Source organism: Vespa mandarinia, chromosome 2, assembly GCF_050613455.1.
Source record: "Vespa mandarinia isolate Hongniang chromosome 2, ASM5061345v1, whole genome shotgun sequence".
NCBI lineage: Eukaryota > Metazoa > Arthropoda > Insecta > Hymenoptera > Vespidae > Vespa > Vespa mandarinia.
The window spans coordinates 14,154,488-14,182,167 of NC_140811.1; the positions used below are offsets into that span (position 1 = coordinate 14,154,488).

General features: G+C 26.3%; 5 protein-coding genes across 5 annotated transcripts; all 5 read left to right on the top strand.

Moving 5' to 3' along the window:
- The first annotated feature begins 1,754 nt into the window (after nucleotides 1–1,754).
- On the top strand, nucleotides 1,755–4,043 carry LOC118442015 (uncharacterized). The gene is made up of 8 exons (XM_085655414.1): nucleotides 1,755–1,832; nucleotides 1,905–2,173; nucleotides 2,270–2,413; nucleotides 2,527–2,574; nucleotides 2,731–2,773; nucleotides 3,013–3,102; nucleotides 3,187–3,237; nucleotides 3,924–4,043. The coding sequence occupies exons 1-8, from the start codon at nucleotides 1,755–1,757 to the stop codon at nucleotides 4,041–4,043; spliced, it is 843 nt and encodes a 280-aa protein (XP_085511540.1).
- Nucleotides 4,044–4,998: 955 nt separating this feature from the next.
- Nucleotides 4,999–8,417, top strand: LOC118442002 (uncharacterized). The gene is made up of 6 exons (XM_085655415.1): nucleotides 4,999–5,138; nucleotides 5,210–5,324; nucleotides 5,444–5,456; nucleotides 5,541–5,638; nucleotides 8,135–8,224; nucleotides 8,313–8,417. The coding sequence occupies exons 1-6, from the start codon at nucleotides 4,999–5,001 to the stop codon at nucleotides 8,415–8,417; spliced, it is 561 nt and encodes a 186-aa protein (XP_085511541.1).
- Nucleotides 8,418–16,812: 8,395 nt separating this feature from the next.
- On the top strand, nucleotides 16,813–17,946 carry LOC118441990 (gustatory receptor for sugar taste 43a-like). Its single transcript, XM_035867124.2, has 6 exons — nucleotides 16,813–16,841; nucleotides 16,914–17,096; nucleotides 17,173–17,419; nucleotides 17,530–17,610; nucleotides 17,672–17,761; nucleotides 17,845–17,946. The coding sequence occupies exons 1-6, from the start codon at nucleotides 16,813–16,815 to the stop codon at nucleotides 17,944–17,946; spliced, it is 732 nt and encodes a 243-aa protein (XP_035723017.2).
- A 2,450-nt stretch (nucleotides 17,947–20,396) lies between these two features.
- On the top strand, nucleotides 20,397–21,992 carry LOC118441970 (uncharacterized). The gene is made up of 6 exons (XM_035867085.2): nucleotides 20,397–20,504; nucleotides 20,618–20,886; nucleotides 20,963–21,145; nucleotides 21,216–21,462; nucleotides 21,709–21,798; nucleotides 21,879–21,992. Exons 1-6 carry the CDS (start codon nucleotides 20,397–20,399, stop codon nucleotides 21,990–21,992), a joined length of 1,011 nt encoding a protein of 336 aa, XP_035722978.2.
- Nucleotides 21,993–24,817: 2,825 nt separating this feature from the next.
- On the top strand, nucleotides 24,818–26,342 carry LOC118441965 (uncharacterized). The gene is made up of 6 exons (XM_085655417.1): nucleotides 24,818–24,892; nucleotides 24,970–25,238; nucleotides 25,315–25,497; nucleotides 25,567–25,813; nucleotides 26,059–26,148; nucleotides 26,229–26,342. Exons 1-6 carry the CDS (start codon nucleotides 24,818–24,820, stop codon nucleotides 26,340–26,342), a joined length of 978 nt encoding a protein of 325 aa, XP_085511543.1.
- The last annotated feature ends 1,338 nt before the right edge of the window (nucleotides 26,343–27,680 follow it).

Consider the following 27,680-nt stretch of genomic DNA (forward strand, 5'->3'; position numbering starts at 1 on the left):
ACGAATGATTTTAAATAGATATATAAAAATCAAATTTGGTCAATTGAATAATGTACTTCAAAGTATGCTGACAACAACTATCGATTCCCCACAACATAAGAGAGTGCTCCGAATGAAAGACAATTGGGAAGATGATTCTTCGTTATCTATTGTTTATCGAATGTACAAAGCGAATGAGAACCTTGTGAAATTAAAGAGGGTCAAGTAAGTTAGTGTCTAATAGTACAAAACGGTTTATCATTTATTTTTGATTTTTAATAATTTCCTTTTATTCTTTTGATTAAAGACAAATTCATTTGGAATTAATAAAATGTGCCAGAATAATAAATGACGCTTATGGATTACAAATGCTTTTATCCACGTCGTCATCCGTTGTATTTCTAATTACATTATTACATGACTTATACATTAACGTATCAGGATACGAATTGGACAATTGGATAGAAAATTTCTATGAGCTATTATATTGGATTATTTTTTATGTTATTGAGATTTTTACAATTAGCAATATATGTGAGGCAACGATGACGGAAGTACGTTTTTTTTTTAATTTACTGCATCTTTCTTTTATCCATAAATATAAATGATATTTAAATCTTTTTGATAGTAAAATCTTTTGGAATTATAAGAGATATTAATAGAAATGCATATTATATGATTTCTCTTATTTTTCTATATGCTGAGAAAATTGGTGATATACTTTATGAACTGTATGAACCATCGACCAGCAAGAAATTTCGCGATGAAGTAAGTAAAAATGAATGGCACCATAAAAAATCATATTGCTAAACGAAAAATTTTTTATTTCAGATTCGTGATTTTACGTATCAACTAGTTCAAAATCGTTTGATCTTCACCGCCTGCGGATTCTACAATCTAGATCGTAAATTTATATACAGTGTAAGTTAAAAATGCTATCTTTGGATATCTTTTATCTTTCATTTTATAAAAATTTAATATTTGTTATAGGCGATCGGTTTGATTATTACTTATATCGTTATTCTTATTCAAATTGGAGATAAACCTAAAATATTGTCTAACAATATGTATTCCAATTCAACATCGAGGATATGATGAATGAATTAAAATATTTCTTTATTCGATAAATGTATCGCATGTAATTGACATCAATTTAAAATAATATCATATTTTATTTTAATATATCCCTTTTTATTTTTTCTGGGTCAATAAAAAGAGAGAAAAATATTGAAGAACAGAAAAAGATAGCATCTATGTAATAAATAATTTCTTATTAATTTTTATGAGATAAAAGGTAATACTTGCAAGTGAAATTAATCGAACGATAGCTCAGAGAAAAAGAGACCTCTTCTCATCTCTCAAATAAAAAGTAAACTAAGTAATTAGTTCCGAGTAATAGTAGTGTCACATTGAAACTTTGCGGATAATGTTCTATATTCATTTCTTTTCCGTAACTATTGGATAATAAATTACTCAATCAGTCCGTTGGAAATAATTAGTGCGTTTGGGGAAAGAAGAAGAAAATAAATAAAATTGTTTGCTCAAAGAATACTTCAGAAATGTTTCTTTCGGATAAATTTCGTCGTAGCATCAAACCATTGATAATAATAAATTCGATTTTTACTACTGGTCTGATGGAATATTTTGTCGATAATAAGATTAACACGATTGGTATAGTTTATGTTTGTTTTTCTATCACTTTTTACATTATTATGGCCAATGAAATTTCATTTGGAATGGAAAATTTGTGTTTCAAACCATCATTAATACTAAAAATGACATATCAGTTACATGTTTATAGCCGCTATGTGTTTATCATTGTCACCATTGTTGGTGGAGTTTTCAGAAGAAAGGTGATCGTTCTTTTATTTTATTAAATTCACCAAGATTTTTATCCTTACAACAACTTTCGTTATTTTTCGTAGAAAATGAGACATATCATGTTGCAAATAGAAACTTGTATTCGAAATATGGGTCAACTGAATATACCAATGAATTTGTCTAAATACTTTTGGCAACAGTGTTATCTTATATTATTTTCGATTTTCATCATAATAGTTATTATTGTGATTGATCATCGATGGTTAATATTATTTGAGGATAGACACATGACAACATTAATTTTCCTTTACGTCGAATATTATCCTTTTTTCGTATGGTTAATAGCCGATATTACTTTTACATTCTGGATCTGGCAAGTATATCGTTTAATTTATTGCAAAACAATAAATTAATTTATTCCAAAAAAAAAATATTTATGAAATTTTAAAGAGTTTTAAACTAATAATAGGTATATAAAGACAAAATTTAGTCAACTAAATGAACTACTAAAAAATATGCTTACAACTACTATTGATTCGCCTCAACATAAAAGAATTCTTCGAATGTGGAATAACAAGAAGGACGATTCTTCGTCATATAATATTCACCGAACGTATAAATTAGACGAAGATATTATAAAAATAAAAAAAGCAAAGTATGTATTATTATATAGTATAATCTTATAAAAAGATTTTTTTGATCTATATTTTTCATATTTCGTCGTAGGGAGATACATTTGGAATTAATCAAATGTGCTAAAAATACAAACGATGCGTATGATTTACATATTTTAATATCCGTTACAATAACTTTTATTTTTATCACAACTTTGGGTTACGATCTATACTATTTCTTAATGACTGAGGATTACTTTGTGCATCATCGAAGATTCTTCATTTTTTTAAATTGGATTTTTTATTTTGGGTTTAGAATCATCATAATTAGTCATTTATGCGCAAGAACTATAACAGAGGTATGTTCCTTTAATATTTATCATTTTTTTCTTTTGTTATAAATATTTTTTCTTATATTTCAATGAAATATTGAACGAAATAAATATTAATTTTATATCATATTTCTTTACATGTGACGAATACCGGAGATATCCTTTGTGAATTATACGAACCGTCAACTAGCAAGGAATTTCGTGCCGAGGTAATAATTGATAAAAGTAATTAACGAAAAATTAATATTATTTTGTGGTACTTCTAGATTCGTGGCTTTATTCTACAACTTATCCAAAATCCATTGACATTTACATCTTATGGCTTTTTTGATCTTGATCATACATTGATACGTAATGTACGTTCAAAATATAATTTTTACGCAATCGATGTTTAGATTTATATTTATATTATAGACAACTAATATTTTTATTATGTTTAGATAACCGGTACCGTCATAACTTACCTCGTTATTCTTATTCAAGTTGGAAAGGTATCATCACAAATTTTCCTTCAAAATTCGACGTTATCGACTAATAATCTATGAGAAATTTAAGTTTATTGTTACGTGTAAATTAATCTAGAATTATACAAAGTATCGATAAATCTTAGTAATTTTTACAATATTCAAATATTTATGATTCATGTTCTTTTCTTTGGCAATATATGTTATGTTCTTATAGCATATATATTATTGCCAAATAATTTGAATATACACTAATTGGCAAATATTTATACCTGAATTGATATTAGTTTGTTATTTCTTCACGAGTACTATTTTAAAAATGATTAATAGGAATTATGCTTTCGAAGAGGCAAATCAGAGGATAAGCTTTTTTAATAGATGTTATTATAATTATTAATATGACAATTTAATTTTTAATTGGAGCAGTACAATTAAATTCTTTATATGTTTGATGCCGAAACTATTGATTAAACAAAACAATCAGAGATTATTATCATAATTTTTGATAATTATTTGATAATTATAATTATATTTTCATCATCATTTGCAACTTTTAATATTGATAATTTATAAAAATTCAAATCAATACTTTTTATCAAATGAAAATGTATACTCTAATGAAACGACAGACTAGAACAGAAGAAGATAATATCTGTTTTTTGAATAATTTCGTATTCATTTCTACGTGGTAAAGAAGTAATATGTATAAGTAGGTTTCATCGAACGATCGCACCAAAGAAAATGATGATTCTTATCTCTTCAAATATGAATGTAAATTAAGTGCAACATCTAATACAAATATAATAAGGTATACTGCAAAGGATAAGATATGAGGAGTCATAGTCTCATATTAAAACTCTACAAAGAATATTCTCGTATACGTCTCATTTCTACATATTATGGATATTAAATTACTCGATTAGTGTTTCATTTACTTCGATTAGTTAGATTGAAAATAATTAGTGCGTTCGAAGGAAGAGGAAAAAAATAAATAGAGGTGTTTACACGAAGAATATTAAAAAAATGTCTCTCTCGGCAGAATTTCGACATAGCATCAAACCGTTGATAGTAATTAATTCAATTTTCACCACTGGACTGGTGGAGTATTTTGTCAATGATAAGATTAACACGATTGGTATGATTTATGCTTGTTTCTTAATCATTTTCTACGTTACTATGGCCAATGTAAATTCATTTCCGAAAGGAGAAAATAGATTAAAACTATCGTTGTTTATACAAATATTGCATCAGTTACATATTTATAGCAGCTATGTGTTTCTTATTGTCAACATTATCGCTGGGGTTTTCAGAAGAAAGGTGAAATTCTTCGTTTATATTTATTTTATTAAATTCAACAAGATTTTTATCTTATGACATTTTTCGTTATCTTTTGTAGAAAGTGAAACGTCTCACGTTGCGAATAGAAACTTGTATACGCACTATGGGTCAACTCGATATACCGATGAATTTGTCTAAATATTTTTTACTACAATGTTATCTTATCTTATTTTTGATTTTCATCTTAATAACTATGATAGCGATTGATCATCGATGGGTAATATCATTCGAAGGTAGTTATTGGAAAATATTTATTTTTTTTTACTTGGAACGTTATCCTTTTTTCATATGGTTAATAACTGATGTTACTTTCGTATTCTGGATCTGGCAAGTATATCGTTTAATCTATTGCAAAATAAAACTGATTATTTATGGAATTTTAACGAACTTTAAACTAATAATAGGTATATAAAGACAAAATTTAGTCAACTAAATGAACTACTGAAAAACATGCTTACGACTACTACCGATTCGCCTCAACATAAAAGAATTCTTCGAATGTGGAATAACAGCAAGGACGATTCTTCGTCATATAATATTCACCGAACGTATAAATCAAACGAAGATATTATAAAAATAAAAAAAGCAAAGTATGTATTATTATATAGTACAATTTTATAAAAAGATTTTTTTAACCTATATTTTTCATATTTCGTCGTAGGGAGATACATTTGGAATTAATCAAATGTGCTAGGTATACAAACGATGTATATGGCATACATAGTTTAATATCTGTACCTACAGCTTTTATTTTTATCACTACTCTGGGTTACAATGTATACTATTTTTTAATGACAAAGGATTACCATCTGCTATCCTTACGATTCTTTATTCATTTATTTTGGATTTCTTACTTTGGATTCAATATCATCATAGTTTGTCTTGTATGCGCAAGAACTATAACGGAGGTATGTTCCTTTAATATTTATAATTTTTTTCTTTTGTTATAAATACTTTTTCTCATATTTCAATAAAATATCAAACGAAATAAGTATTAATGTTATATCATATTTCATTACATGTGACGAACACCGGAGATATCCTTTGTGAATTATACGAACCGTCAACTAGCAAAGAATTTCGTGCCGAGGTAATAATTGATAAAAGTAATTAACGAAAAATTAATATTATTTTGTGGTATTTCTAGATTCGTGGCTTTATTCTACAACTTATCCAAAATCCATTGATATTTACATCTTATGGCTTTTTTGATCTTGATCATACATTGATACGTAATGTACGTTCAAAGTATAATTTTTACGCAATCGATATTTAGATTTATATTTGAATTATAGACAACTAATATTTTTATTATATATAGGTGATCGGTACCGTTATAACTTATCTTGTTATTCTCATTCAAGTTGAGAATGTCTCAGTATAAGTTTTCAATGTATTATTTAATATCATATCAGTTTCGTTATAAAAAGGAAGTATAAAATAATAGAAAATGTAATTAACTTTCCTATTATCATATCGATGTCATAACAATATATACCTTCATTATAATTTAAGTTAGCGATTTAATAAAAAAAGGATTAAAAAATAATCGTAAAGGCTATAGTCCTTTGTTCTGTCCATTGTAAAAAAGATAAATGTGTTATAAAAATTGAATAAATAGTTATATAAAATAGAACATCATAGAAGAATAATTACCCTTATTTGTGATCTATTTTAATAGCAAAAAAATTTAATGTCAATCTAATTTCCGCTTAATAAATAATTTCTCATTGATTTTCATTAGATAACGAGGTGAGGTGTATGAATATGTAATAATGCCTTTCATCGAAAAGATAAGAAAAAAGGAAATCTAATTTAATGGAAAAAGTAGGTTCAGTTGAAAGCTAGTACTTCAAGTCATAATAATATAAGAATGACTGGTTATAAGAATTAATATCATTCGAAAACTTCAAGTAAACACTTCGAAAATAAGAGAAGAAATTAAATAATTATATTTGAAAGTGACAAGTTGTATTTTTGGAAAAAAGTTTAATATGTTTTTTTAAAATTATTTTATATTTTAAAATCCTTTAAAATGTTCCGATCGAAACAGTTTCAACGGTCCGTTATGCCATTGATTATAACAAATTCAATTATTTGCACCGGCTTATTAGAATATTTCGTTGATCGAATGATTCGTACAATTGGTTTTATTTATATCGTTTGTTGTATAGTTTATTACAGTATCTTATTTTATACATTTAAGGATATATTGGATATTTTTAAGGAGTCTCAAGAGTCAGATATAGAAAAAATAATGTCCACGTTTACGTTTATTCAAAATGCCTTTCTCTACGTCATGACAATTTTCTTTGGTTTAAAAAGAAGAAAGGTAGAAAATTTTTAATTAGTAGACAAGTTTTTCATTAAATGATTATTGTATTATTAAGATTGATATATAATAGATACAACTAATATTGAATAATTCGATAAATTAATTCATTTTTACAGCAAATAAAATTATTCCTAGGACAAATTGAGACTTGTATACGAGGAATTTATGAACTGAACTTATCGAACAATTATTCTTCTTTCTTTCGATATCAGTGTATCACAGGCTTATTTGTCATTTTCTTTATATCAGGTTTAATTATTGACGATATATTTTGGTATTCGGATGTCAACTTATCATTGGACTACAGTTTAATATTACATTTTTATTATTTCGACAATTATCCTGCCATCGTAATTATGATTACAAATCTTACTTTTATCTTTTGGATAAGGTAAGTTAATCATTTTATTTATTACAAAAAGAGATGAATATTTATTAAATATAACGAATGATTTCGCATAGATATGTAACGATCATATTTGGTCAATTGAATACTGTACTCCAAAGTATGCTGACAACAAATATCGATTCTCCACAACATAAGAGAATCCTGCGAATAAATGATAACCAGGAAGATAATCCTTCATTATCTACAATTTATCGAACTTACAAAGTGAATGAAAATCTTAGGAAATTGAAGATTGTCAGGTAAGTCACTGACGAATCAGTACGAAACGATTTATTGTTCTTCTCTGATTTTTAGTAATTTTCTTTTATTTTTCTAATTAAAGACAAATCCATTTGAAATTGATAAAATGTGCCAGAATTATAAATGAAGCTTATGGATTACAACTTCTTATGTTCACGATAATACACGTTGTATATACCAGTACACTCTTGCACGGTCTATATGTCGCCTTAATTATAGACAAACATCACTCTTGGATAAGGGAATTCTGTAAGCGTTTCTATTGGATTTTCTTTATTATCATCCAGATTTTTGCAATATGCAACATGTGCGAGATGACTAAGACAAAAGTATGTTCTTTTTAATAAGTAATTCTTTCTTTCTTATTTATTTAATAATATATCTGATATTCACAAAATTTATGATCTTTTGGAACTTTGAAAGAGTTTGATAGAAGTACATATTAATTTTTTTTATTTTTCTACATGCCTTAACTACTGGAGACATTCTTTGCGAATTATATGAACCTTCGGCCAGCCAATTATTTCGCGATGAAGTAAGAAACAATACCTGTCATTGTATAATATCGAATTATATATTAAACGTACAATCTTTTGTTTCAGATTCGTTATTTTACATTTCAATTAATCCAAAATCGTTTGACGTTTACCGCCTGCGGATTTTACGATCTAGGTTATACATTTATATATAGCGTTAGTTGAAAATATATTTTTGATTTATTTTAATATTTATTTTAATAAGATTTTAATATATATATATATATATATGTGGATGTTTTAGATGGTAGGTTCGATTACTACTTATCTCGTTATACTTATTCAAGTCGGAGGTAAACCTAAAGTACTCTTCAACAATACAAACTATAATTCCACATCGAATGAGTGAATTTTATTGTTTCTTTATTCGATAAATATATAAGACAATGTTTTATGCAGTATTATACTTGTTTTATATCACGCTTTTTCGTAATTTCTGCTCCAATAAAAATATCATACATCATGATACAAGTGAAAATTAATTTAGTCCATTTTATTTAGTTTCTCATCTTTAATTTCGCATATTATATATATATTCTTTTCCTATTTTTCTTAAGGATGCGTTTATGTTTGAACGATAAACGTTGCTGCGATAAAAGCTAAAAGAACGTCGATCAGAGTGGCAATAAAAGTTATTCACTAGCTAAAATAATAGAATATTATTTTATGCCCCATTATATATAGATTCTTATCATTAGGGTTCTTATCAATTGTCACATCTTCAATATAAATAAAAGCGCATAGTTTCTTATTTTCTTTCTTTCTCTCCTATTTGTATATACTTATCTCTTTTTTTTTTTCAATTCACATCATGTTCTGTTACGTCTCGTTGCCGATTTACCCTTGTTATAAAAGCTTTATACCAAGAAAAAAAAAAAGAAAAAAAAAAAAAACGAAGAGAGAAGGACAGAAAAAGATAACATCAGCATATATAATAACTTTCTATTAATTTCTATACGGTAAGAAAGTAATATTTGTAAGTGGGTTTAATCGAACGATCGCATCAAGTAAAAAAATATTTCCCACTCAACCGAAAGCGAAAGTGGATTGGAATAATATCCGATATTACCGTTATAAGGTATAATAGAAGCAATGAGTTGTAAGCTTTCATAAGTTTTACTTCAAAATTTAAAAAAGAATATTATTCATTTTCTTCTTTCTTACGAACTTCGTATACCAAATATTTCGAAAAGTGTATTTGATATAATCAGTGTTTTCAGCATTTTATGTTTTTCGATTAATGTATTTGAAATAATTAGTGTCTTCGAACGAAAAAAAGAAAATAAATAAAGTAATATCCACGAAGAATATTTCAGTAATGTCTCTATCGACGGAATTTCAAACCTTTGATAATAATGAATTCGATTTTTACCACTGGTGTAATGGAATATTTCGTTGATGATGAGATTAATGTTATCGGTATGTTTTATACTTGTTTCTCTATAATTTTTTACCTCTCAATGACCTATGTATTTTTATTTAATTCGTTAATTTTGGAATATAAATAATCATTCATTTCACGAATAGTGTATAAGTTATATATTTATAATATTTAATTATTACTTTAATTATTGTCTTTAATTACTTATTTCCTCTTCAGTACTTTTTTCACACGTTTTATACAATTTATACAAAAAGAACCAGAAATACGTAATAGTAATAAACTGATTTTATTATACAATGATTTTATGTTGTTTACAATATTCGATAAAGATCCTTGTCGTTAATTATATCTGTAAAAAAACCAACGAAAGAGCTATTGTATTGTTATATTTTATGTAACAATTATATGATTCTTCTAGGCTGAAAATACCAGTGAAATTATTCACATATTTTATTTTTACATTGTTAGTATTACAACAAAAATCTGAAATAAATCTAAGATCTATATAAAATAATATTCTTTTCTTTACGGTTAGAAATATTTTCTTTGAAAATGATAAAACATTGTACAGCCTATTCGACAATAGGTTTATATAATCTCAATTGCAACACTCATATGTTCGGTTGGTGCAATTATGTGCGTACAATTTATATTATAAAAAAAGTAATGATATTAATAAAAAGCATAATTAAATTCTTTATTCTTCATTGTGTCGGTATTATAATGCCATATATAATTATCATGGTTCAAGTAAATGATTCAATAAGAAGAGGATCATAAATCACTACAATAATTTTTCATTTTGTTAAAGAAATGATAAAAATATTATAAGAAAATTTACTGTGTGAATTTTTATATGAAATAAAATGCCAAAAAATAAGTGTTTTTATTCGTAATCTACTTTAATAATGACAAAATGTAAAATCAATATAACGCTCCGTTTAATAAATAATTTCTTATTGATTTTCATTTAATAACGAGATAATGCATGTGAATATGTATGGATAACTTTCATCGTAAAGACAAGGTCGCAGAAAATAGTAGGATGAGTAGACAAGTAAGTAGTGTTTATTCCACGCTAAATGTGATTATAATATTTATTAGGAAGACAGTTCGAGTATAACAAGAATAAGAAGACTGGTAGTAAGAATTAGTTATGTTCGAAAACTTCAGCAAGCAGTGAATTTTTTAAAAAGAAATTCTAAGAGAACAAACTTCAAAATTTTTCTTAAAAGTGAAAAGTGTTATTTTCAATAAGAATATCAAAATGTCTTGTGAAATGTTTCAATCGAAAGAGTTTCGACGTTCCGTTATGCCATTGATTATCGCGAATTCGATCTTTTGCTCTGGTTTATTAGAATATTTCGTTGATCGAACAATTCGAGTGATTGGATTTATTTATATCATTTGTTATTCAGTTTACTACATTTTCTCATTTTTTTCAGTTTTGAATATAATTAAAATTTTTATGGATCTTCAAATGACAAAGGTATTAGGAATAGTGACCAAACTTTCGTTTTTTTATAACTTCTTCTCCTACATCCTAACAATTTGTGCTGGTATTACGAGAAGAAAGGTAGAATGTTTATAATTAACCGAAGAATGTTTTTTTTTAAGTGATTATTAAATTATATATTATATACGATATTATATACATATAAATTATATATATAAATTTTTGAATAACTTAATAAATTAGTTCGTTTTTACAGCAGATAAAATTGTTCATAAAACAATTGGAAGCTTCTAAACAAAGAATTGACGAACTTAACATATCGAGAAATTATTCTTCTCATCTTCGGTATCAATATATCGCAGGCATAATTTTAATTTTTATCATATCAGGCATAATATTAACCAATATTTTTTGGTTCTCTTATTTAAACTTATCGATAGATTATAGTTTGATATTACAGTTCTATTACTTCGAAAGTTATCCTATTATCGTAATGATAATCATCGACTTTACTTTTGTCTTCTGGATGAGGTAAGTCAATCATTTTATTTTTATAAAAACAAAATTAATTTTATTAAACATAACGAATGATCTTAAATAGGTATATAAAGATCAAATTTGGTCAATTGAATACTGTACTTCAAAGCATTCTGACAACAACTGTTGATTCTCCTCAACATAAAAGAGTGCTTCGAATGAAAGATAATTGGGAAGATGATTCTTTGTTATCTACTATTTATCAAACGTACAAAACGAATGAAAACCTGATGAAATTAAAGAGAATCAAGTAAGTCATTGACAATTAGTCTCAAACGTTTTATTATTCTTTTTTAATTATTAATAATTTTCTCTTATTCTTTTCGTTAAAGACAAATCCATTTGGAATTAATAAAGTGTGCTGGAATTATTAACGAGGCTTATGGATCACAAATACTTATATCCATGTCTTCATCTATCATAGATATAATTATATTGTTATACAATCTATATGCTAACTTATTTGTAAACACACTTAATAATTGGATTCAAGGGTTCCTTGCCCATTCCTATTGGATTTTCTTTTTGACTTCTCGAATTTTTATAATATGCAACATATGCGAGACAACGATGACAGAAGTATATTCTCTTTAATAATTCCTATTCTTTTCTTCTTTCTTAATAGTATATAATGATTTTCTTTATTTTCTTATATGCCATGAACACTGGAGACATTCTTTACGAATTATATGAACCTTCGACCAGCAGAAAATTTCGCGATGAGGTAAGAAACAATTTTTATCAATTTTTAATATTAGAATACATATAACATATATAAAATCTATAATTATCTATAATTATTAATCTATAATTATTTTAGATTCGTAATTTTATATTTCAACTAATCCAAAATCGTTTGAAGTTTACTGCGTGCGGTTTTTACGATGTAGATCATACATTTATATACTGTGTAAGTTGAAAATATGATCATTGATTTCTTTTATTTTTCATTTTATAAGAATTTAATATTTCTGTGCATACGTTCTAGATCATAGGTTCGATTACTACATATCTCGTTATTTTGATTCAAATCGGAGGTGAACCTAGTGTTTTTAATATATCTATTATGAAGAATATTTCAACGTCAAGGATGTAAATAATAAATGAAATCCTTTCTTTATTCCACAAATATATCGCACTTAATGAATTATCTTTTAAACAATATCATATTTTGTTTTACATGATAACAAAAAGAAAAGAAAAAATGGGAAATAAATAAAAGACCAGGAAAATATAACATTTGCGCGATTAATACTTTCTTATTAATTTCTATAGGATAAGAGGATATTACCCATAAAATTCATTCTAACATAATTTCGTAACTAGTATAATTACTTTAAGAGTATGCTTTAAAATTATACTTAAATTTCTAATAATGTCTGATAATTATGATAGAAACATATCTATCATTATTAAAAAAACTAAATAATTATTAATATTTTATAAAGGTTGGTTATGTCACTATATATAATAAAATGATTGTTAATCTTTTTACTTTCATCTTGCACAATATTACTTTTAATAATATTTCTTCAGACATTTATTCACGAAAATAATTATTCAGAGAAATTATTCACACATTTTGTGGACAAAATACGGACTTTAAGATACAAAAAAAAAAAGGAAAGTTCACATTTTTGTTCGGTCAATAAAGTTATTTGCATAAAAAAGTATAGAAAAATGAAAAACATAATTAATATCTTTATTATTCAGTATTATTACGACTTACAAAATGACCATGATACAAATAAGCAATCCAAAAAAAAAGTGATTTTATATTCTTACAATACACTGTATATTCATACAACAACCTGCGTTCCGTCAATTGTACAAAGTACAAAAGCATTTCTTAAAAATTTATTAGTGATTTTTTAAATAAAATAATATTACAATGGAGAATTCTTTATTGATTATTTTCATAATGATAAAAATTAATATCAAGATAATGTTTTACTGAAGAAATAATTTCTTATTGATTTTCATTTGATAATGAGATACTGTGCATGAGTATGTATGACATCATTCTATCAAAGAGACAAGGACAAATTTGACATGATGGAAACAGTAGGGTAAGTATGAAAGTGATAATTCTTATTCCAAGTTAAATGCAAGTCACGGTAACATCTATTACGAAAACAATTCGAATATAACAAGAATAGAAAGCATAAGTATCATTTGTAAATTGGGGCAAGAAGTCATCTGACATTTTACGAAGAGTACAATTTTTTTTCATTTAATTGCTACCTATTTTGTTATTCTTATTTAAGTTGGAGATATATCAAAAGTATTATCCAATAATACGAATTATAATTCAACGTCAATGATATAATTAATGAATTAAAATGTTTTGAAAGTGAAAAGTGATTCAATAAGTGATTCAAAAGTGAATTCAATAAGAAAACCAAAATCCTTAAAATGTTCCAATCGAAAGAGTTTCAACGTTCCGTTATGCCATTGATAATCGCTAATTCGATTCTTTGTACTGGTCTACTAGAATACTTCATTAATCAAACAATTCGAAGAATTGGCTTTATTTATGCATTTTGTTGTATATTTTATTATGCTACATTATTTTTTACGTTGAAGCAAATAATGAATTTTTTTATGAATGATCAAGTGACAGAAATTTCAAAAATAACAATAAAATTTTCATATGTCAATAACGCCTTTCTTTATATTATAACAATTATCGCTGGTTTAATGAGAAGACAGGTAAAGATTTTAGGATTAATCGACAATTTTTTCCTACGAGTAGTTATTGATTTATTAAGAGCTATAAATTTTGTACAACACAATAAATTAATTCCATTTTGCAGAGATTAAAACTATTTATCGAGCAATTCGAAATTTGTACACGAGAAATTGATGAACTTAATCTACCAAGAAATTATTCTTCTCTTTTTCGGTATCAGTGTATCGCAGGCATAATTTTGATTTTAACGACATCAGGCTTCTTTATTACCAATATTTTTTGGTTCTCTTATTTCAACTTATCGTTAAACAACAGTTTGATATTACAGTTTTACTATTTCGAAACTTGCCCTGCCATCGTAACGATGATCAACGACTTTACTTTTATCTTTTGGATCAGGCAAGTCAATCGTTTTACTTATTATAAAATAATATCAATATTTGCCAAATCATGACGAATTATCTTAAATAGGTATATAAAAATGTTATTTGGTCAATTAAATGTTGTACTGCGAAGCATGCTGACGACAACTATTGATTCTCCACAACATAAAAGAATTCTTCGAATGAAAGATAACTGGGAAGATGATTCTTTGTTATCTACTATTTATCGAATGTATAAAGCGAATGAAAATCTTATAAAATTAAAGAGAATCAAGTAAGTAATTATTCCGAAATAGATTGTTATTTTTCTTTTTTTTTTATCTTTACCAATTTTTTCTTAATCTTTTTATTAAAGACAAATCCATTTGGAATTAATAAAATGTGCTGGTATTATAAATGAGGCTTATGGATTACAAATTCTTCTATCAATGTCTTCATCCTTTGTAATTATCATTATAGTGTTATACAACCTATATGCTATACTAATTACAAACAAATATGATAATTGGATTAAAGATTTTAATGCACATTTCTATTGGATTTCTCATTTTATCATGAAAGTTTTTATAATAAACAATATATGCAAGACAACGATGACAGAAGTATGTTCCCTTTAATTATTCATATTTTGTTCAATTTTGTTTTTTTTTTGTTTTTACTAATACATCTAATATTTACAAAATATACAATCTTTTGGAACTTTGCGAGATGTTAATAGAAGTATTGAATATTGAATTCTCTTATTTTATTATATGCCGCGAACACTGGAGACATTCTTTACGAATTGTATGAACCTTCAACTAGCCGGAAGTTTCGCAACGAAGTAAAAAACAAGTTTTATTCATTTTTAATATTGGAATGCATATAAAATATATAAAATCTATAAAATCTAATTGTTACAGATTCGTGATTTTATGTTTCAATTAATCCAGAATCAATTGAAATTCACTGCCTGCAGATTTTACGATCTAGATCATACGTTTATATACAGTGTAAGTTAAAAATATCATCAATAATTTCTATTATCTTTAATTTTACAGTAATTTAAGATTTCTATGTATGTTCTAGATGATCGGTTCGATTGCTACCTATCTTATTATTCTTATTCAAGTTGGAGACATACCGAAAGTATTGTCCAACAATACGAATTATAATTCAACGCCGACGATATAGTCAATGAATTAAAATGTTTATTTAGTCGATGAATGTATAACACATAGTTAGTACAAATTTATGCAGTATTATGTTTTGTTTTACTTGATGTCATTTAAATTCTATACATCAATAAAAGAAAGAAAAAAAAAAACACAAAAAACTAGAGAACAGGAAAAGATGACATCTGCGTAATGAATAATTTTTTATTAATTTCTAAACATTAAGAAGATAATAACTGTAAGTGGATTTCATCGAATAATAGCATAAAAGAAAATAGAATTTCCCATATTTTTGAACGCGAACGTAGGTCAGAATAATATTCAATACGAACGTAATATTATATAATGCAAGCAATGAGTTTTATGCGGTCATAGTGTTACATCAAAACTCTACAGAGAATGTTTCGCATTCAAACTTCGGATAATAAGTTGAACTTGAACAGTCCATTAAAAATAATTAGTGCTTTTTTGAAGGAAAAGGAAGAAAATAAATAGAGCTGTTTTCACGAAGAATACTTTAGAAATGTCTCTTTCGACTGAATTTCGACGTAGCATCAAACCGTTGATAATAATGAATTCAATTTTTACCACTGGCCTGATAGAATATTTTGTTTGTGATAAGATCAATACTATAGGCATGGTTTATGTTTTCTTCTCTATTATTTTGTACATTTCGATAATCTACAAATTTTCGTTTCTCATGGAAATTAATATAAATAAAGAACTCTTCCTTTCACAATTTATGTATCTAATTTGCATTTATAATGGTTACGTGGTTCACTTTGTCATCATTATCGCTGGATTTCTCAGACGTAAGGTGAAAGTTTTTATTCTTCTAATTTATTCAATTCATTGAGATTTCTACTTTATGACAACCTCAATATTTTTTTGCAGAAAGTGAGACGATTCACATTGCAAATAGAAACTTGTATTCAAACTATGCGTCAACTGAATATACCGATGAATTTGTCAAAGCATTTTTTACAGCAATGTTATATAATGTTACTCTTAGTTTTGATGTCAATAATTGTAATAATTTTCAATTACCACTGGTCAATGTCATTTGGAACTAATTACCAGACAATTTTTCTCTTCTTTTTCCTCATAAATTATCCTCCTGTCATATGGTTATTGACCGATGTTACTTTCGGATTTTGGATATGGCAAGTAAAAAGTTTATTACTTATCATAATAAAGTTAATATTTAAGAAATTTTGACGATCCATCAATCAAAAATAGGAATATAAAGATTAAATTAAGTCAACTGAACGAACTACTGAAAGGTATGCTTACAACTACTATCCATTCCCCGCAACATAAAAGAGTTCTTCGGATGAGGAATAGGAAACATAATTCTCCATTATCTGATATTCATCGAAAGGATAAATGGAACCAAAACATTATCACTATTAAAAAAGCCAAGTAATTATTATTATATATTATAATTTTATCAAAAAATTTCTCTTATTTTTTTTTATATTTTTTTTTTTTATCGTAGGGAGATACATTTGGAATTAAACAAGTGTGCTAGGAATATAAACAATGCGTACAGCTTACATATTTTATTTTCAATATCGACAGCTACCATTTTGATCATTACTACAACTTACAATACTTATTACTGTTTATTAACTAAAACCTATCATCCGCAATCCCTTCAATTCTTTATTCATTTATTTTGGATTTCTTTATACGGATTGAAGATCACTTTTGTAAGTCACGTATGTGCAGGAACTGTAACGGAGGTATGTTATTTAAGCATTAATTGTTTTTTTCTTTTAAGTATTAATTGTTTTTTCTTTTGTTATAAAATTTATTTTCTCATATTTCAACGTAATTATTGATATTATATTTTATTTGTTTACATGCGGCAAATACCGGAGATATCCTTTGTGAAATGAACCAACCATCAATCAGCAAAGAATTTTGTGCTGAGGTAATAAGTAATGAAATTGAATTTATTACGAATTACTATCAATACTTCATAATACTTCTAGATTCATAACTTTATTCTACAACTTATTCAAAACCCATTGTCATTTACAACCTTTGGCTTTTTTGATCTGGACTATACATTGATACGTAATGTATGTCAAACGCATAATTTTTATTATCGATTTATAAATTTATATTTATATTTTATTGAATGACTAATATGGATTATTTTTAGATCATCGGTATCGTCGCTAGTTACCTCGTTATTTTAATTCAAGTTGGAAAAGTACCATATGACGTTTTTGTTAAAAATACGACATTATCGACCAATGATTAATAAGAAATTTAACATCAACGTTATCATCATATTAATCTAGGAGTCTACAAGATCCAAAAATCTGAGTAATCTTTATAGCATTCAAATAGTGGCCTGTTTATATCTTTCGCAGCACGCTTGTATATGTTTTTATAGTTCACATATTATTGCTAAGAAATATGAATATTATGTTTGAAATGTTTGGGACGCATCCGAAAAATGCAAGCCAAACTTGCTAGATATGCATCAATTCAACGGACATTAATCGAAATAAAATATATTTCTGAATATTAACGAAAACCATTGGAAATATATTAAGAACACTTTCACAAACTATTTCGTTTAAATCTTTTGTTTTTTCTTTGGTGATATCTTCAAAGTAATTTTTATGAATTACATTTCGAAACGAATCAGAATGTAAGATTTCCAATAGGTAGAATTGTAATTATAGATACGATAATTTATTTCGTAGTTGTAGAAAATCAGTGAAATTATTCGCTATTCCCGCATTCAGGTTATATTACGATAATTTCAAATAAAATTGTACGATATGTACAATTATTTACGTGTGAATAACATAAGAAATATTATAAAAATATTGTAGAATAACGACAATCATAATTAATGATTTATTCTGTAGTGTATGTGAATTATACTGACATAACATACATGATTATCATAATGCGAGTAACCAATTCAATAAAGTAAGGATCATGAATCACTACGGCAATCCTTTGTCCTAATTATATCAAAAATAATTTTTTGTTTATATCATAATAATTTTCGTTGGTTTAACTAGATGAGAGATAAAAATGTTATGATTAATTGACAATTTTTTACTTTGAATGATTGTTGAATTATTAAGAGTGATATATTTTGTACAGTACGATAAATTAATTCCATTTTACAGAGGATACAACTGTTTATAGGACAATTCGAAATTTGTGAACAAAGAATTAATAAACCTGATCTACCGAAAAATTATTCTTCTCTTTTTCGATACCTGTATAAGGCATGCATAATTATGATTATTGTGATATCAATCTTCATTACTATCAATGATTTTTTGTTCTCTTATTGTAACTTATCGTTAGAATACAGTTGGATATTACAATACTATTACTACGAAACTTTGCCAATCGCCGTAACGATCAATTGCTTTACAATTATATTTTAGATCAGGAAAATCAATTGTTTTATTTATTACAGAATGAAATCAATATTAGCTAATTCATAATGAATGATCTTTAGTAGATATATGAAAATCTTATTTGATCAACTTATATGTTTTATTTCTTCCTTGTTTAATCATGTATCAGATATTTACAAAACGTACAATTCATTGCAAACTTTAAATATGATAATTGACGCACATATTAATTTTCCTTATTTTGTTCTATACGGCGAACAATGGAGACATTCTTTATTAATTGTACGAAACATCAACCAACTAGAAATTCCGCGATAAAATAAAGAACAATTTTTAACAATTTTTGGTATTGGAATGCTTACAAAATATATAAAATCTCAAATTATTTCTTTCATATTCGTGATTTAGGTTTCAATTAATCCAAAATCGATTGATGTTGACCTCCAGCTGATTCTACGTTCTAAATCATTCGTTTCTGTATAATGTAAATTGAAAATACAATCAAAGATTTTTATTATATTTAATTTTATGATAATTTAATATCCCTTTGCATGTTCTACATGGTTGGATCGATTACTACCTTTATTGTTATTTTGAATCAAGTCGGACATAATGATAATGCATTCAATACACATAATATAAAGAAAATGTCAACGTTCACGATGTAAATAATAAATAAAAATTATTCTTCATTCCATAAATATATCATACATAACTGACAATTAAAATTAAACAATATTATATTTTGTTTTATAAAATGGATTTTACCTTTTATGTACCATTGAAACAAGAAAATAAAACGAAAAATATTGAAGGATAGAAAAACATAACATAGATAACAATTTAATAAATTACTGTCCTTATAATCAAAAGAAAATCAATAATTTGAAAGTAGTAATATCTATAAGTAGATTTAATCGAACAATCACACATGGAAAAGAAAAGTTACTACCATTGGCGAATGTAGGTCAGAATAAAGAATGAACGCAATATGATAAAATCCAAATGGTCATAGTGTCGCATCACAATTTCACGGAGAAAGTTCTACATTTTTTTCTTTTCTAAAAGCTTAGTATACCAAGTTTTTCAATCTGTATTGATATAATTAGTGCTTTTTGGGGAAAGGAAGAAAATAAATACAGCTGTTTTCTCGAAGAATACTTTAGAAATGTCCTTCTCGGCTGAATTTCGACGCAGCATCAAACCGTTGATAATAATTAATTCGATTTTTTCCACTGGTCTGATAGAATATTTCGTCTGTGATAAGATCAACGCGATTGGCATGTTTTATGCCTTCTTCTCTATCATTTTTTACGTTTCCATGTCCTTTGTATTTTCTAATTTTTTTGTACATGCTGCAGTCTTTAAACAATCGCTTCTCTTACAGCTTATGTATCTATTTTATGTTTACAACGGTTACGTGACATACGTAGCAACCATTATCATTGGATTTATCAGAAGAAAAGTAACTTAGTTCGATCTTCCAATTTACTCAATTCATTAAAATTTCTACTTTATGACAATCCCAATATTTTTTTGCAGAAAGTTAGACGTTTCATATTGCAAATGGAAACTTGTATTCGAAATATGCATCAACTGAATATACCGATGAATTTGTCAAAGCATTTTTTACAGCAATATTATATAATTTTATTTTTGGTCTTCATCTTAATTGCGATAATAATAATGGATTATAGATGGATAAAATTATTGGGAATTAATCCCGCACTAATTTTTGGTTTTTTCTATCTCGAAATTTATCCCTTTATCACATGGTTAATACCCGATGTTACTTTCGCATTTTGGATAAGGCAAGTATAAAGTTTATTATTTATCATAAATAAGTTAACATTTACGAAATTTTATCGATCTCTAAACCACAAATAGGATTATAAAAACAAAATTTATTCAATTGAACGAACTACTGAAAGGTATGCTTACCACTACCATCGATTCCCCGCAACATAAAAGAATACTTTGGATGAGGAACAAGAACAGTAATTCGCCATTATCTACTATTCATCAAACGGATAATCCGAGCAAAGATGTTATCACTATTAAAAATGCCAAGTAATTACCATTATGTACCACAAGTTTAAAAAAAATTTTTTACAATTTTTATATTTTTTTCTAATCGCAGGGCGATACATTTGGAATTAATCAAGTGTGCTAGGAATATAAACGATGCGTACGCCTTACACATTTTATTCTCTATATCTCTAGTTTTTGTTTTAATCACTATTACAGCTTACCATGTGTATTATTACTTATTAACTAATTCGTACCGTACGCACCCTCTAAATTCCTGTACTTATTTATTTTGGTTTTTTTACTTGGGTATCAAGATCATCATTGTAAGTCACATATGTGCAGAAACTGTAACGGAGGTATGTTTTTTAAGTATTCATTGTTTGTTTCTTTTGTTATAAATTTTTTTCTCATATTCCAACGATATATTGAACAAAATAGGTATTGATATATATTGAATAATATTTCTTTACATGCGACGAACACCGGAGATATTCTATGTGAATTGTACGAACCATCAACCAGCAATGAATATCGTGCCGAGGTAATAATTGATGAAAACTAATGTACTACAAATTATTATCAATATTTTATGATACTTCTAGATCCATGACTTTACTCTACAACTTATCCAAAATCCACTGTCATTTACAATATATGGCCTTGTTGATCTGGATTATACATTGATTCGTACTGTATGTCAAACGCATAATTTTTATTATTGATTTTTAAACTTATTTTTTTATTATAGACGATTAAAATAAATAATTTTTAGGTCATCGGTACTGTCACAATATACCTTGTTATTCTCCTTCAAGTTGGAAACGTACCACCAGAATTTTCCACTACAAATTCAACGTTATCAACTAATGATTCGAAAGAAATTTAAGATCAATGTTATCTTCATATAAATATAGAAGTCTGCAGATTCCGAAAATCGTAGTAATCTTTATAGCATTTAAATAGTGGCCATTTTATATTTTCTTTGTAAGCTTGCACATGCTTTATAGTTTTATTATTATTGGTAAAATGAATATTATGTTTGCTATGTTAGTTCATCCGAAAAAAGCGAAGCAAACTTTCTAGATATATAATAATTAAATAGATGTTAATCGGAATATTGAATAAATTCCATATCTGTGTATTAACAAAATGCATTGGAAATATACTCAGGACCCTTTCACAATCTTAATAACTTGAATCTTATTTTTTCTTTGAACATATTTTCAAAGTAGTTTTTTTCAATTACATTTCGAAACGACACAAAATTTTGGGTGAATTGTAATTATAAATAGAGTAACTTATTTTTTGGTTATAGAAATTTAGTGGAATTATTCTCATTTCCCGGATTCGGATTATATCATAATGATTAAAAACAAAGTTGCTCGATATGTACAATTATTTACGTATGAATAACGTAAGAAATGTTATAAAAAATTATAGAATAACGAAAATCATAATTGACGATTTATTCTGTAGTGTATGTACATCATACATACATGATTATCATAATGTTTGTGAGCGATACAATAAAGTTAGGATCATGAATAAGTATGGTGGACTTTTTTTTATCTATTGTAGAAATCATAAAAGTGATATTATAAAATATTAATAATAAATTGTAAAGATTTACGAGAGATATTCAATTAAAGAATGTAATTTTCAATAATAATTTATAAATTTATATGAGAAATTTTTTATATGAAATAATATGGCCAAAGTAGAATAAATATTCTCATTTATTGATTACTAACGATGAAAACTAACGACTAGATAATGTACCGTAAAACAGATAAATTCTTATTGATTTTTTCATAATGATGATCACTTGATTCACAATTATATTTTACATCAAGAAAGTTAATTATTTTATTCATTACCGAATGAAATAACTATTAGCTAATTTATAACGAATAATCTTTAGTAGATATATAAAAATCTTATTTGGTCAATTAAATGCTGCCTTCCAAAACATGCTAACAATAACTATCGATTTTTCACAAGGCAAGTGAAAACTTCAAAGAAATAACTCTAAAAATGACTTCATTATCTACTATTTATTGAACATATAAAACAACTGAGAACTATATGAAATTGAACAATGTCAAGTAAGTTATTAATAATTAGCCCAAAATTATTTATTATTCTTCATCGATTTTTAAACAACTTTTTCTTATTCTTCTTATTAAAGATATATTCATTTGAAATTGATAAATTATGTTGCAATTATATACATGACTTATGCATTACAAATTGTTTTATCCATTTCTACATCTGTATTGATTGTCATTATATTCATATACAACCTATATGCTATAAGAATTACGAACAAATATGACAATTAGATAAAAGATACTTGTGCAAAATCTATTGGATTTTTTGTTTTACTATCAATACTTACGCAGTAAACAACATATAGCAGACAACGATAACAGAAGTATGTTAATTTTAACAATATATATTCTATTTCTTTCTTGTTTAATTGTGTATCAGACATTTACAAAACGTACAATTCATTGCAAACTTTAAATATGATAATTGACGCACATATTAATTTTCCTTATTTTGTTCTACACGGCGAACAATGGAGACATTCTTTATTAATTGTACGAAATATCAACCAACTAGAAATTCCGCGATAAAATAAAGAACAATTTTTAACACTTTTTAGTATTAGAATGCTTACAAAATATATAAAATCTCAAATTATTTCTTTCATATTCGTGATTTAGGTTTCAATTAATCCAAAATCGATTGATGTTGACCTCCAGCTGATTCTACGTTCTAAATCATTCGTTTCTGTATAATGTAAATTGAAAATACAATCAAAGATTTTTATTATATTTAATTTTATGATAATTTAATATCCCTTTGCATGTTCTACATGGTTGGTTCGATTACTACCTTTATTGTTATTTTGAATCAAGTCGGACATAATGATAATGCATTCAATACACATAATATAAAGAAAATGTCAACGTTCACGATGTAAATAATAAATAAAAATTATTCTTCATTCCATAAATATATCATACATAGCTGACAATTAAAATTAAACAATATTATATTTTGTTTTATAAAATGGATTTTACCTTTTATGTACCATTGAAACAAGAAAATAAAACGAAAAATATTGAAGGATAGAAAAACATAACATAGATAACAATTTAATAAATTACTGTCCTTATAATCAAAAGAAAATCAATAATTTGAAAGTAGTAATATCTATAAGTAGATTTAATCGAACAATCACACATGGAAAAGAAAAGTTACTACCATTGGCGAATGTAGGTCAGAATAAAGAATGAACGTAATATGATAAAATCCAAATGGTCATAGTGTCGCATCACAATTTCACGGAGAAAGTTCTACATTTTTTTCTTTTCTAAAAGCTTAGTATACCAAGTTTTTCAATCTGTATTGATATAATTAGTGCTTTTTGGAGAAAGGAAGAAAAGAAATACAGCTGTTTTCTCGAAGAATACTTTAGAAATGTCTTTCTCAGCTGAATTTCGACGCAGCATCAAACCGTTGATAATAATTAATTCGATTTTTACCACTGGTCTGATAGAATATTTCGTCTGTGATAAGATCAACGCGATTGGCATGTTTTATGCCTTCTTCTCTATCATTTTTTACGTTTCCATATTCTTTGTATTTTCTAAGTATTTTGTACATACTCCTGTTTTTAAACAATCGCTTCTCTTACAACTTATGTATCTATTTTATATTAACAAGGGTTACATGACATACGTGGCAACCATTATCATTGGAATTATTAGAAGAAAGGTAACTAAGTACGTTCTTCTAATTTACTCAATTCATTAAGATTTCTACTTTATGACAATTTTAATATTTTATTGCAGAATGTTAGACGTTTCATATTCCAAGTGGAAACTTGTATTCGAACTATGCATCAACTGAATATACCGATGAATTTGTCAAAGCATTTTTTACAGCAATATTATATAATGTTATTTTTGGTCTTCATCTTAATTGGGATGATAATAATCGATTATAAATGGCTAAAATTATTGGGAAATTATCCCATCATAATTTTTGCTTCTTTCTATCTCGAAATTTATCCCTTTATGACATGGTTAATACCCGATGTTACTTTCGCATTTTGGATAAGGCAAGTATAAAGTTTATTATTCATCATAACAAAGTTAACATTTAAGAAATTTTAACGATCCCTAAACCACAAATAGGATTATAAAAATAAAATTTTGTCAATTGAATGAACTATTGAAAGGTATGCTTACAACTACCATCGATTCCCCACAACATAAAAGAGTACTTTGGATGAGGAACAAGAACAGTAATTCTCCATTATCCATTATTCATCGAACGGATAAACCGAGCAAAGATGTTATCACTATTAAAAAAGTCAAGTAATTATTATTATGTACTACAATTTATAAAAAATTTCTGTCAATTTTTATATTTTTTTCTTATCGCAGGGAGATACATTTGGAATTAATCAAGTGTGCTAGGAATATAAACGATGCGTACTCCTTACACATTTTATTCTCTATATCACTAGTTTTCGTTTTCATCACTATTACAGCTTACTATGTGTATTATTACTTATTAACTAATTCGTACAGTACAGAACCTTTAAATTCCTTTACTTATTTATTTTGGATTTTTTATTTTGGAATCAAGATCATCATTATAAGTCACGTATGTGCAGAAACTGTAACGGAGGTATGTTTTTTAAATATTCATTGGTCGTTTCTTTTGTTATAAATTTTTTTCTCATATTCCAACGATATATTGAACAAAACAGGTATTGATATATATTGAATAATATTTCTTTACATGCGACGAACACCGGAGATATTCTATGTGAATTGTACGAACCATCAACCAGCAATGAATATCGTGCCGAGGTAATATTGATGAAAATTAATGTACTACAAATTATTATCAATATTTTATGATACTTCTAGATCCGTGACTTTACTCTACAACTTATCCAAAATCCACTTTCATTTACAATATATGGCCTAGTTGATCTGGATTATACATTGATACGTACTGTATGTCAAACGCATAATTTTTATAATTGTTTTTTAAATTTATTTTTACATTATAATCGATTAACATGAATTATTTTTAGATCATTGGTACTATCACAACATACCTTGTTATTCTCATTCAAGTAGGAGACGTACCACAAGAATTTTCCACTACAAATTCAACGTTATCAACTAATGATTCGAAAGAAATTTAAGATCTATGTTATCTTCATATAAATCTAGAAGTTTGTAGAGTCGGAAAATCGTAGTAATCTTTATAGCATTTAAATAGTGGCCAGTTTATATTTTCTTTACATGCTTGCACATGCTTTATAGCTACATTATTATTGGTAAAATGAATATTATGTGTGCTATATGTGGAATTCATCCGAAAAAAGCGAAGCAAACTTTCTAGATATACAATAATTAAATAGATATTAATCGGAATATTAAATAAATTCCATATCTGTGTATTAACGAAAAGCATTGGAAATATACTCAGGACACTTTCATAATCTTAGTAGCTTGAATCTTTTATTTATTCTTTGGAGATATTTTCAGAGTAATTTTTTTCAATTACATTTCGAAACGACTCAAAATTTTGAGTGGATAGAATTGTAATAATAGATAGGGTAACTAATTTTTTAATTATAGGAATTTAGTGGAATTATTCTCATTTCCCGGATTCGGTTCTTATTATAATATAACAATTGCAAACAAAGTTACTCGATATGAATAATGTTTTACGTATGAATAATATAAGAAATACGTTATAAAAACATATACGTTTTAAGAAAAGTATAGAATAAAGAAAATCATAATTGATAATTTATTCTGTAGTGTATGTGGATCATACTGACATAACATACATGATTATCATAAAGCGAGTAAGCTATTCAATAAAGTAAGGATCATGAATCACTACGGCAATCCTTTGTCCTAATTATATCAAAAATAATTTTTTATTTATATCATAATAATTTTCGTTAGTTTAACTAGATGAGAGATAAAAATGTTATGATTAATTGACAATTTTTTACTTTGAATGGTTGTTGAATTATTAAGAGTGATATATTTTGTACAGTACGATAAATTAATTCCATTTTACAGAGGATACAACTGTTTATAGGACAATTCGAAATTTGTGAACAAAGAATTAATAAACCTGATCTACCGAAAAATTATTCTTCTCTTTTTCGATACCAGTATAAGGCATGCATAATTATGATTATTGTGATATCAATCTTCATTACTATCAATGATTTTTTGTTACTCTTATTGTAACTTATCGTTAGAATACAGTTGGATATTACAATACTATTTCTACGAAACTTTGCCAATCGCCGTAACGATCAATTACTTTACAATTATATTTTAGATCAGGAAAACCAATTGTTTTATTTATTATAGAATGAAATCAATATTAGCTAATTCATAATGAATGATCTTTAATAGATATATGAAAATCTTATATGATCAATTAAATGCCGCCCTCCAAAACATGCTAACAATAACTATCGATTCTCTACAAGATAAGTGAATACTTCAAATAT

What these genes read in the sequence shown, in the direction of transcription:
- LOC118442002 (XM_085655415.1), top strand. Translation starts at nt 4,999, where the DNA reads ATGCTTACGACTACTACCGATTCGCCTCAACATAAAAGAATTCTTCGA. An exon ending in GCAAAGAATTTCGTGCCGAG is followed by an intron (nt 5,639 to 8,134) that starts GTAATAATTGAT and finishes CTTTTGTTTCAG; the next exon opens with ATTCGTTATTTTACATTTCA. An exon ending in GTTATACATTTATATATAGC is followed by an intron (nt 8,225 to 8,312) that starts GTTAGTTGAAAA and finishes TGGATGTTTTAG; the next exon opens with ATGGTAGGTTCGATTACTAC.
- LOC118441990 (XM_035867124.2), top strand. Translation starts at nt 16,813, where the DNA reads ATGTTACTTTCGGATTTTGGATATGGCAA. An exon ending in GTGCAGGAACTGTAACGGAG is followed by an intron (nt 17,420 to 17,529) that starts GTATGTTATTTA and finishes ATATTATATTTT; the next exon opens with ATTTGTTTACATGCGGCAAA. An exon ending in GCAAAGAATTTTGTGCTGAG is followed by an intron (nt 17,611 to 17,671) that starts GTAATAAGTAAT and finishes TAATACTTCTAG; the next exon opens with ATTCATAACTTTATTCTACA.
- LOC118442015 (XM_085655414.1), top strand. Translation starts at nt 1,755, where the DNA reads ATGACATATCAGTTACATGTTTATAGCCGCTATGTGTTTATCATTGTC. An exon ending in ACTTTTACATTCTGGATCTG is followed by an intron (nt 2,174 to 2,269) that starts GCAAGTATATCG and finishes AACTAATAATAG; the next exon opens with GTATATAAAGACAAAATTTA. An exon ending in TTCTTATTCAAGTTGGAAAG is followed by an intron (nt 3,238 to 3,923) that starts GTATCATCACAA and finishes ATGTATAAGTAG; the next exon opens with GTTTCATCGAACGATCGCAC.
- LOC118441965 (XM_085655417.1), top strand. Translation starts at nt 24,818, where the DNA reads ATGTATCTATTTTATATTAACAAGGGTTACATGACATACGTGGCAACC. An exon ending in ACTTTCGCATTTTGGATAAG is followed by an intron (nt 25,239 to 25,314) that starts GCAAGTATAAAG and finishes AACCACAAATAG; the next exon opens with GATTATAAAAATAAAATTTT. An exon ending in ATCACTATTAAAAAAGTCAA is followed by an intron (nt 25,498 to 25,566) that starts GTAATTATTATT and finishes TTCTTATCGCAG; the next exon opens with GGAGATACATTTGGAATTAA.
- LOC118441970 (XM_035867085.2), top strand. Translation starts at nt 20,397, where the DNA reads ATGTCCTTTGTATTTTCTAATTTTTTTGTACATGCTGCAGTCTTTAAA. An exon ending in GTGCAGAAACTGTAACGGAG is followed by an intron (nt 21,463 to 21,708) that starts GTATGTTTTTTA and finishes TGATACTTCTAG; the next exon opens with ATCCATGACTTTACTCTACA. An exon ending in ATTATACATTGATTCGTACT is followed by an intron (nt 21,799 to 21,878) that starts GTATGTCAAACG and finishes AATAATTTTTAG; the next exon opens with GTCATCGGTACTGTCACAAT.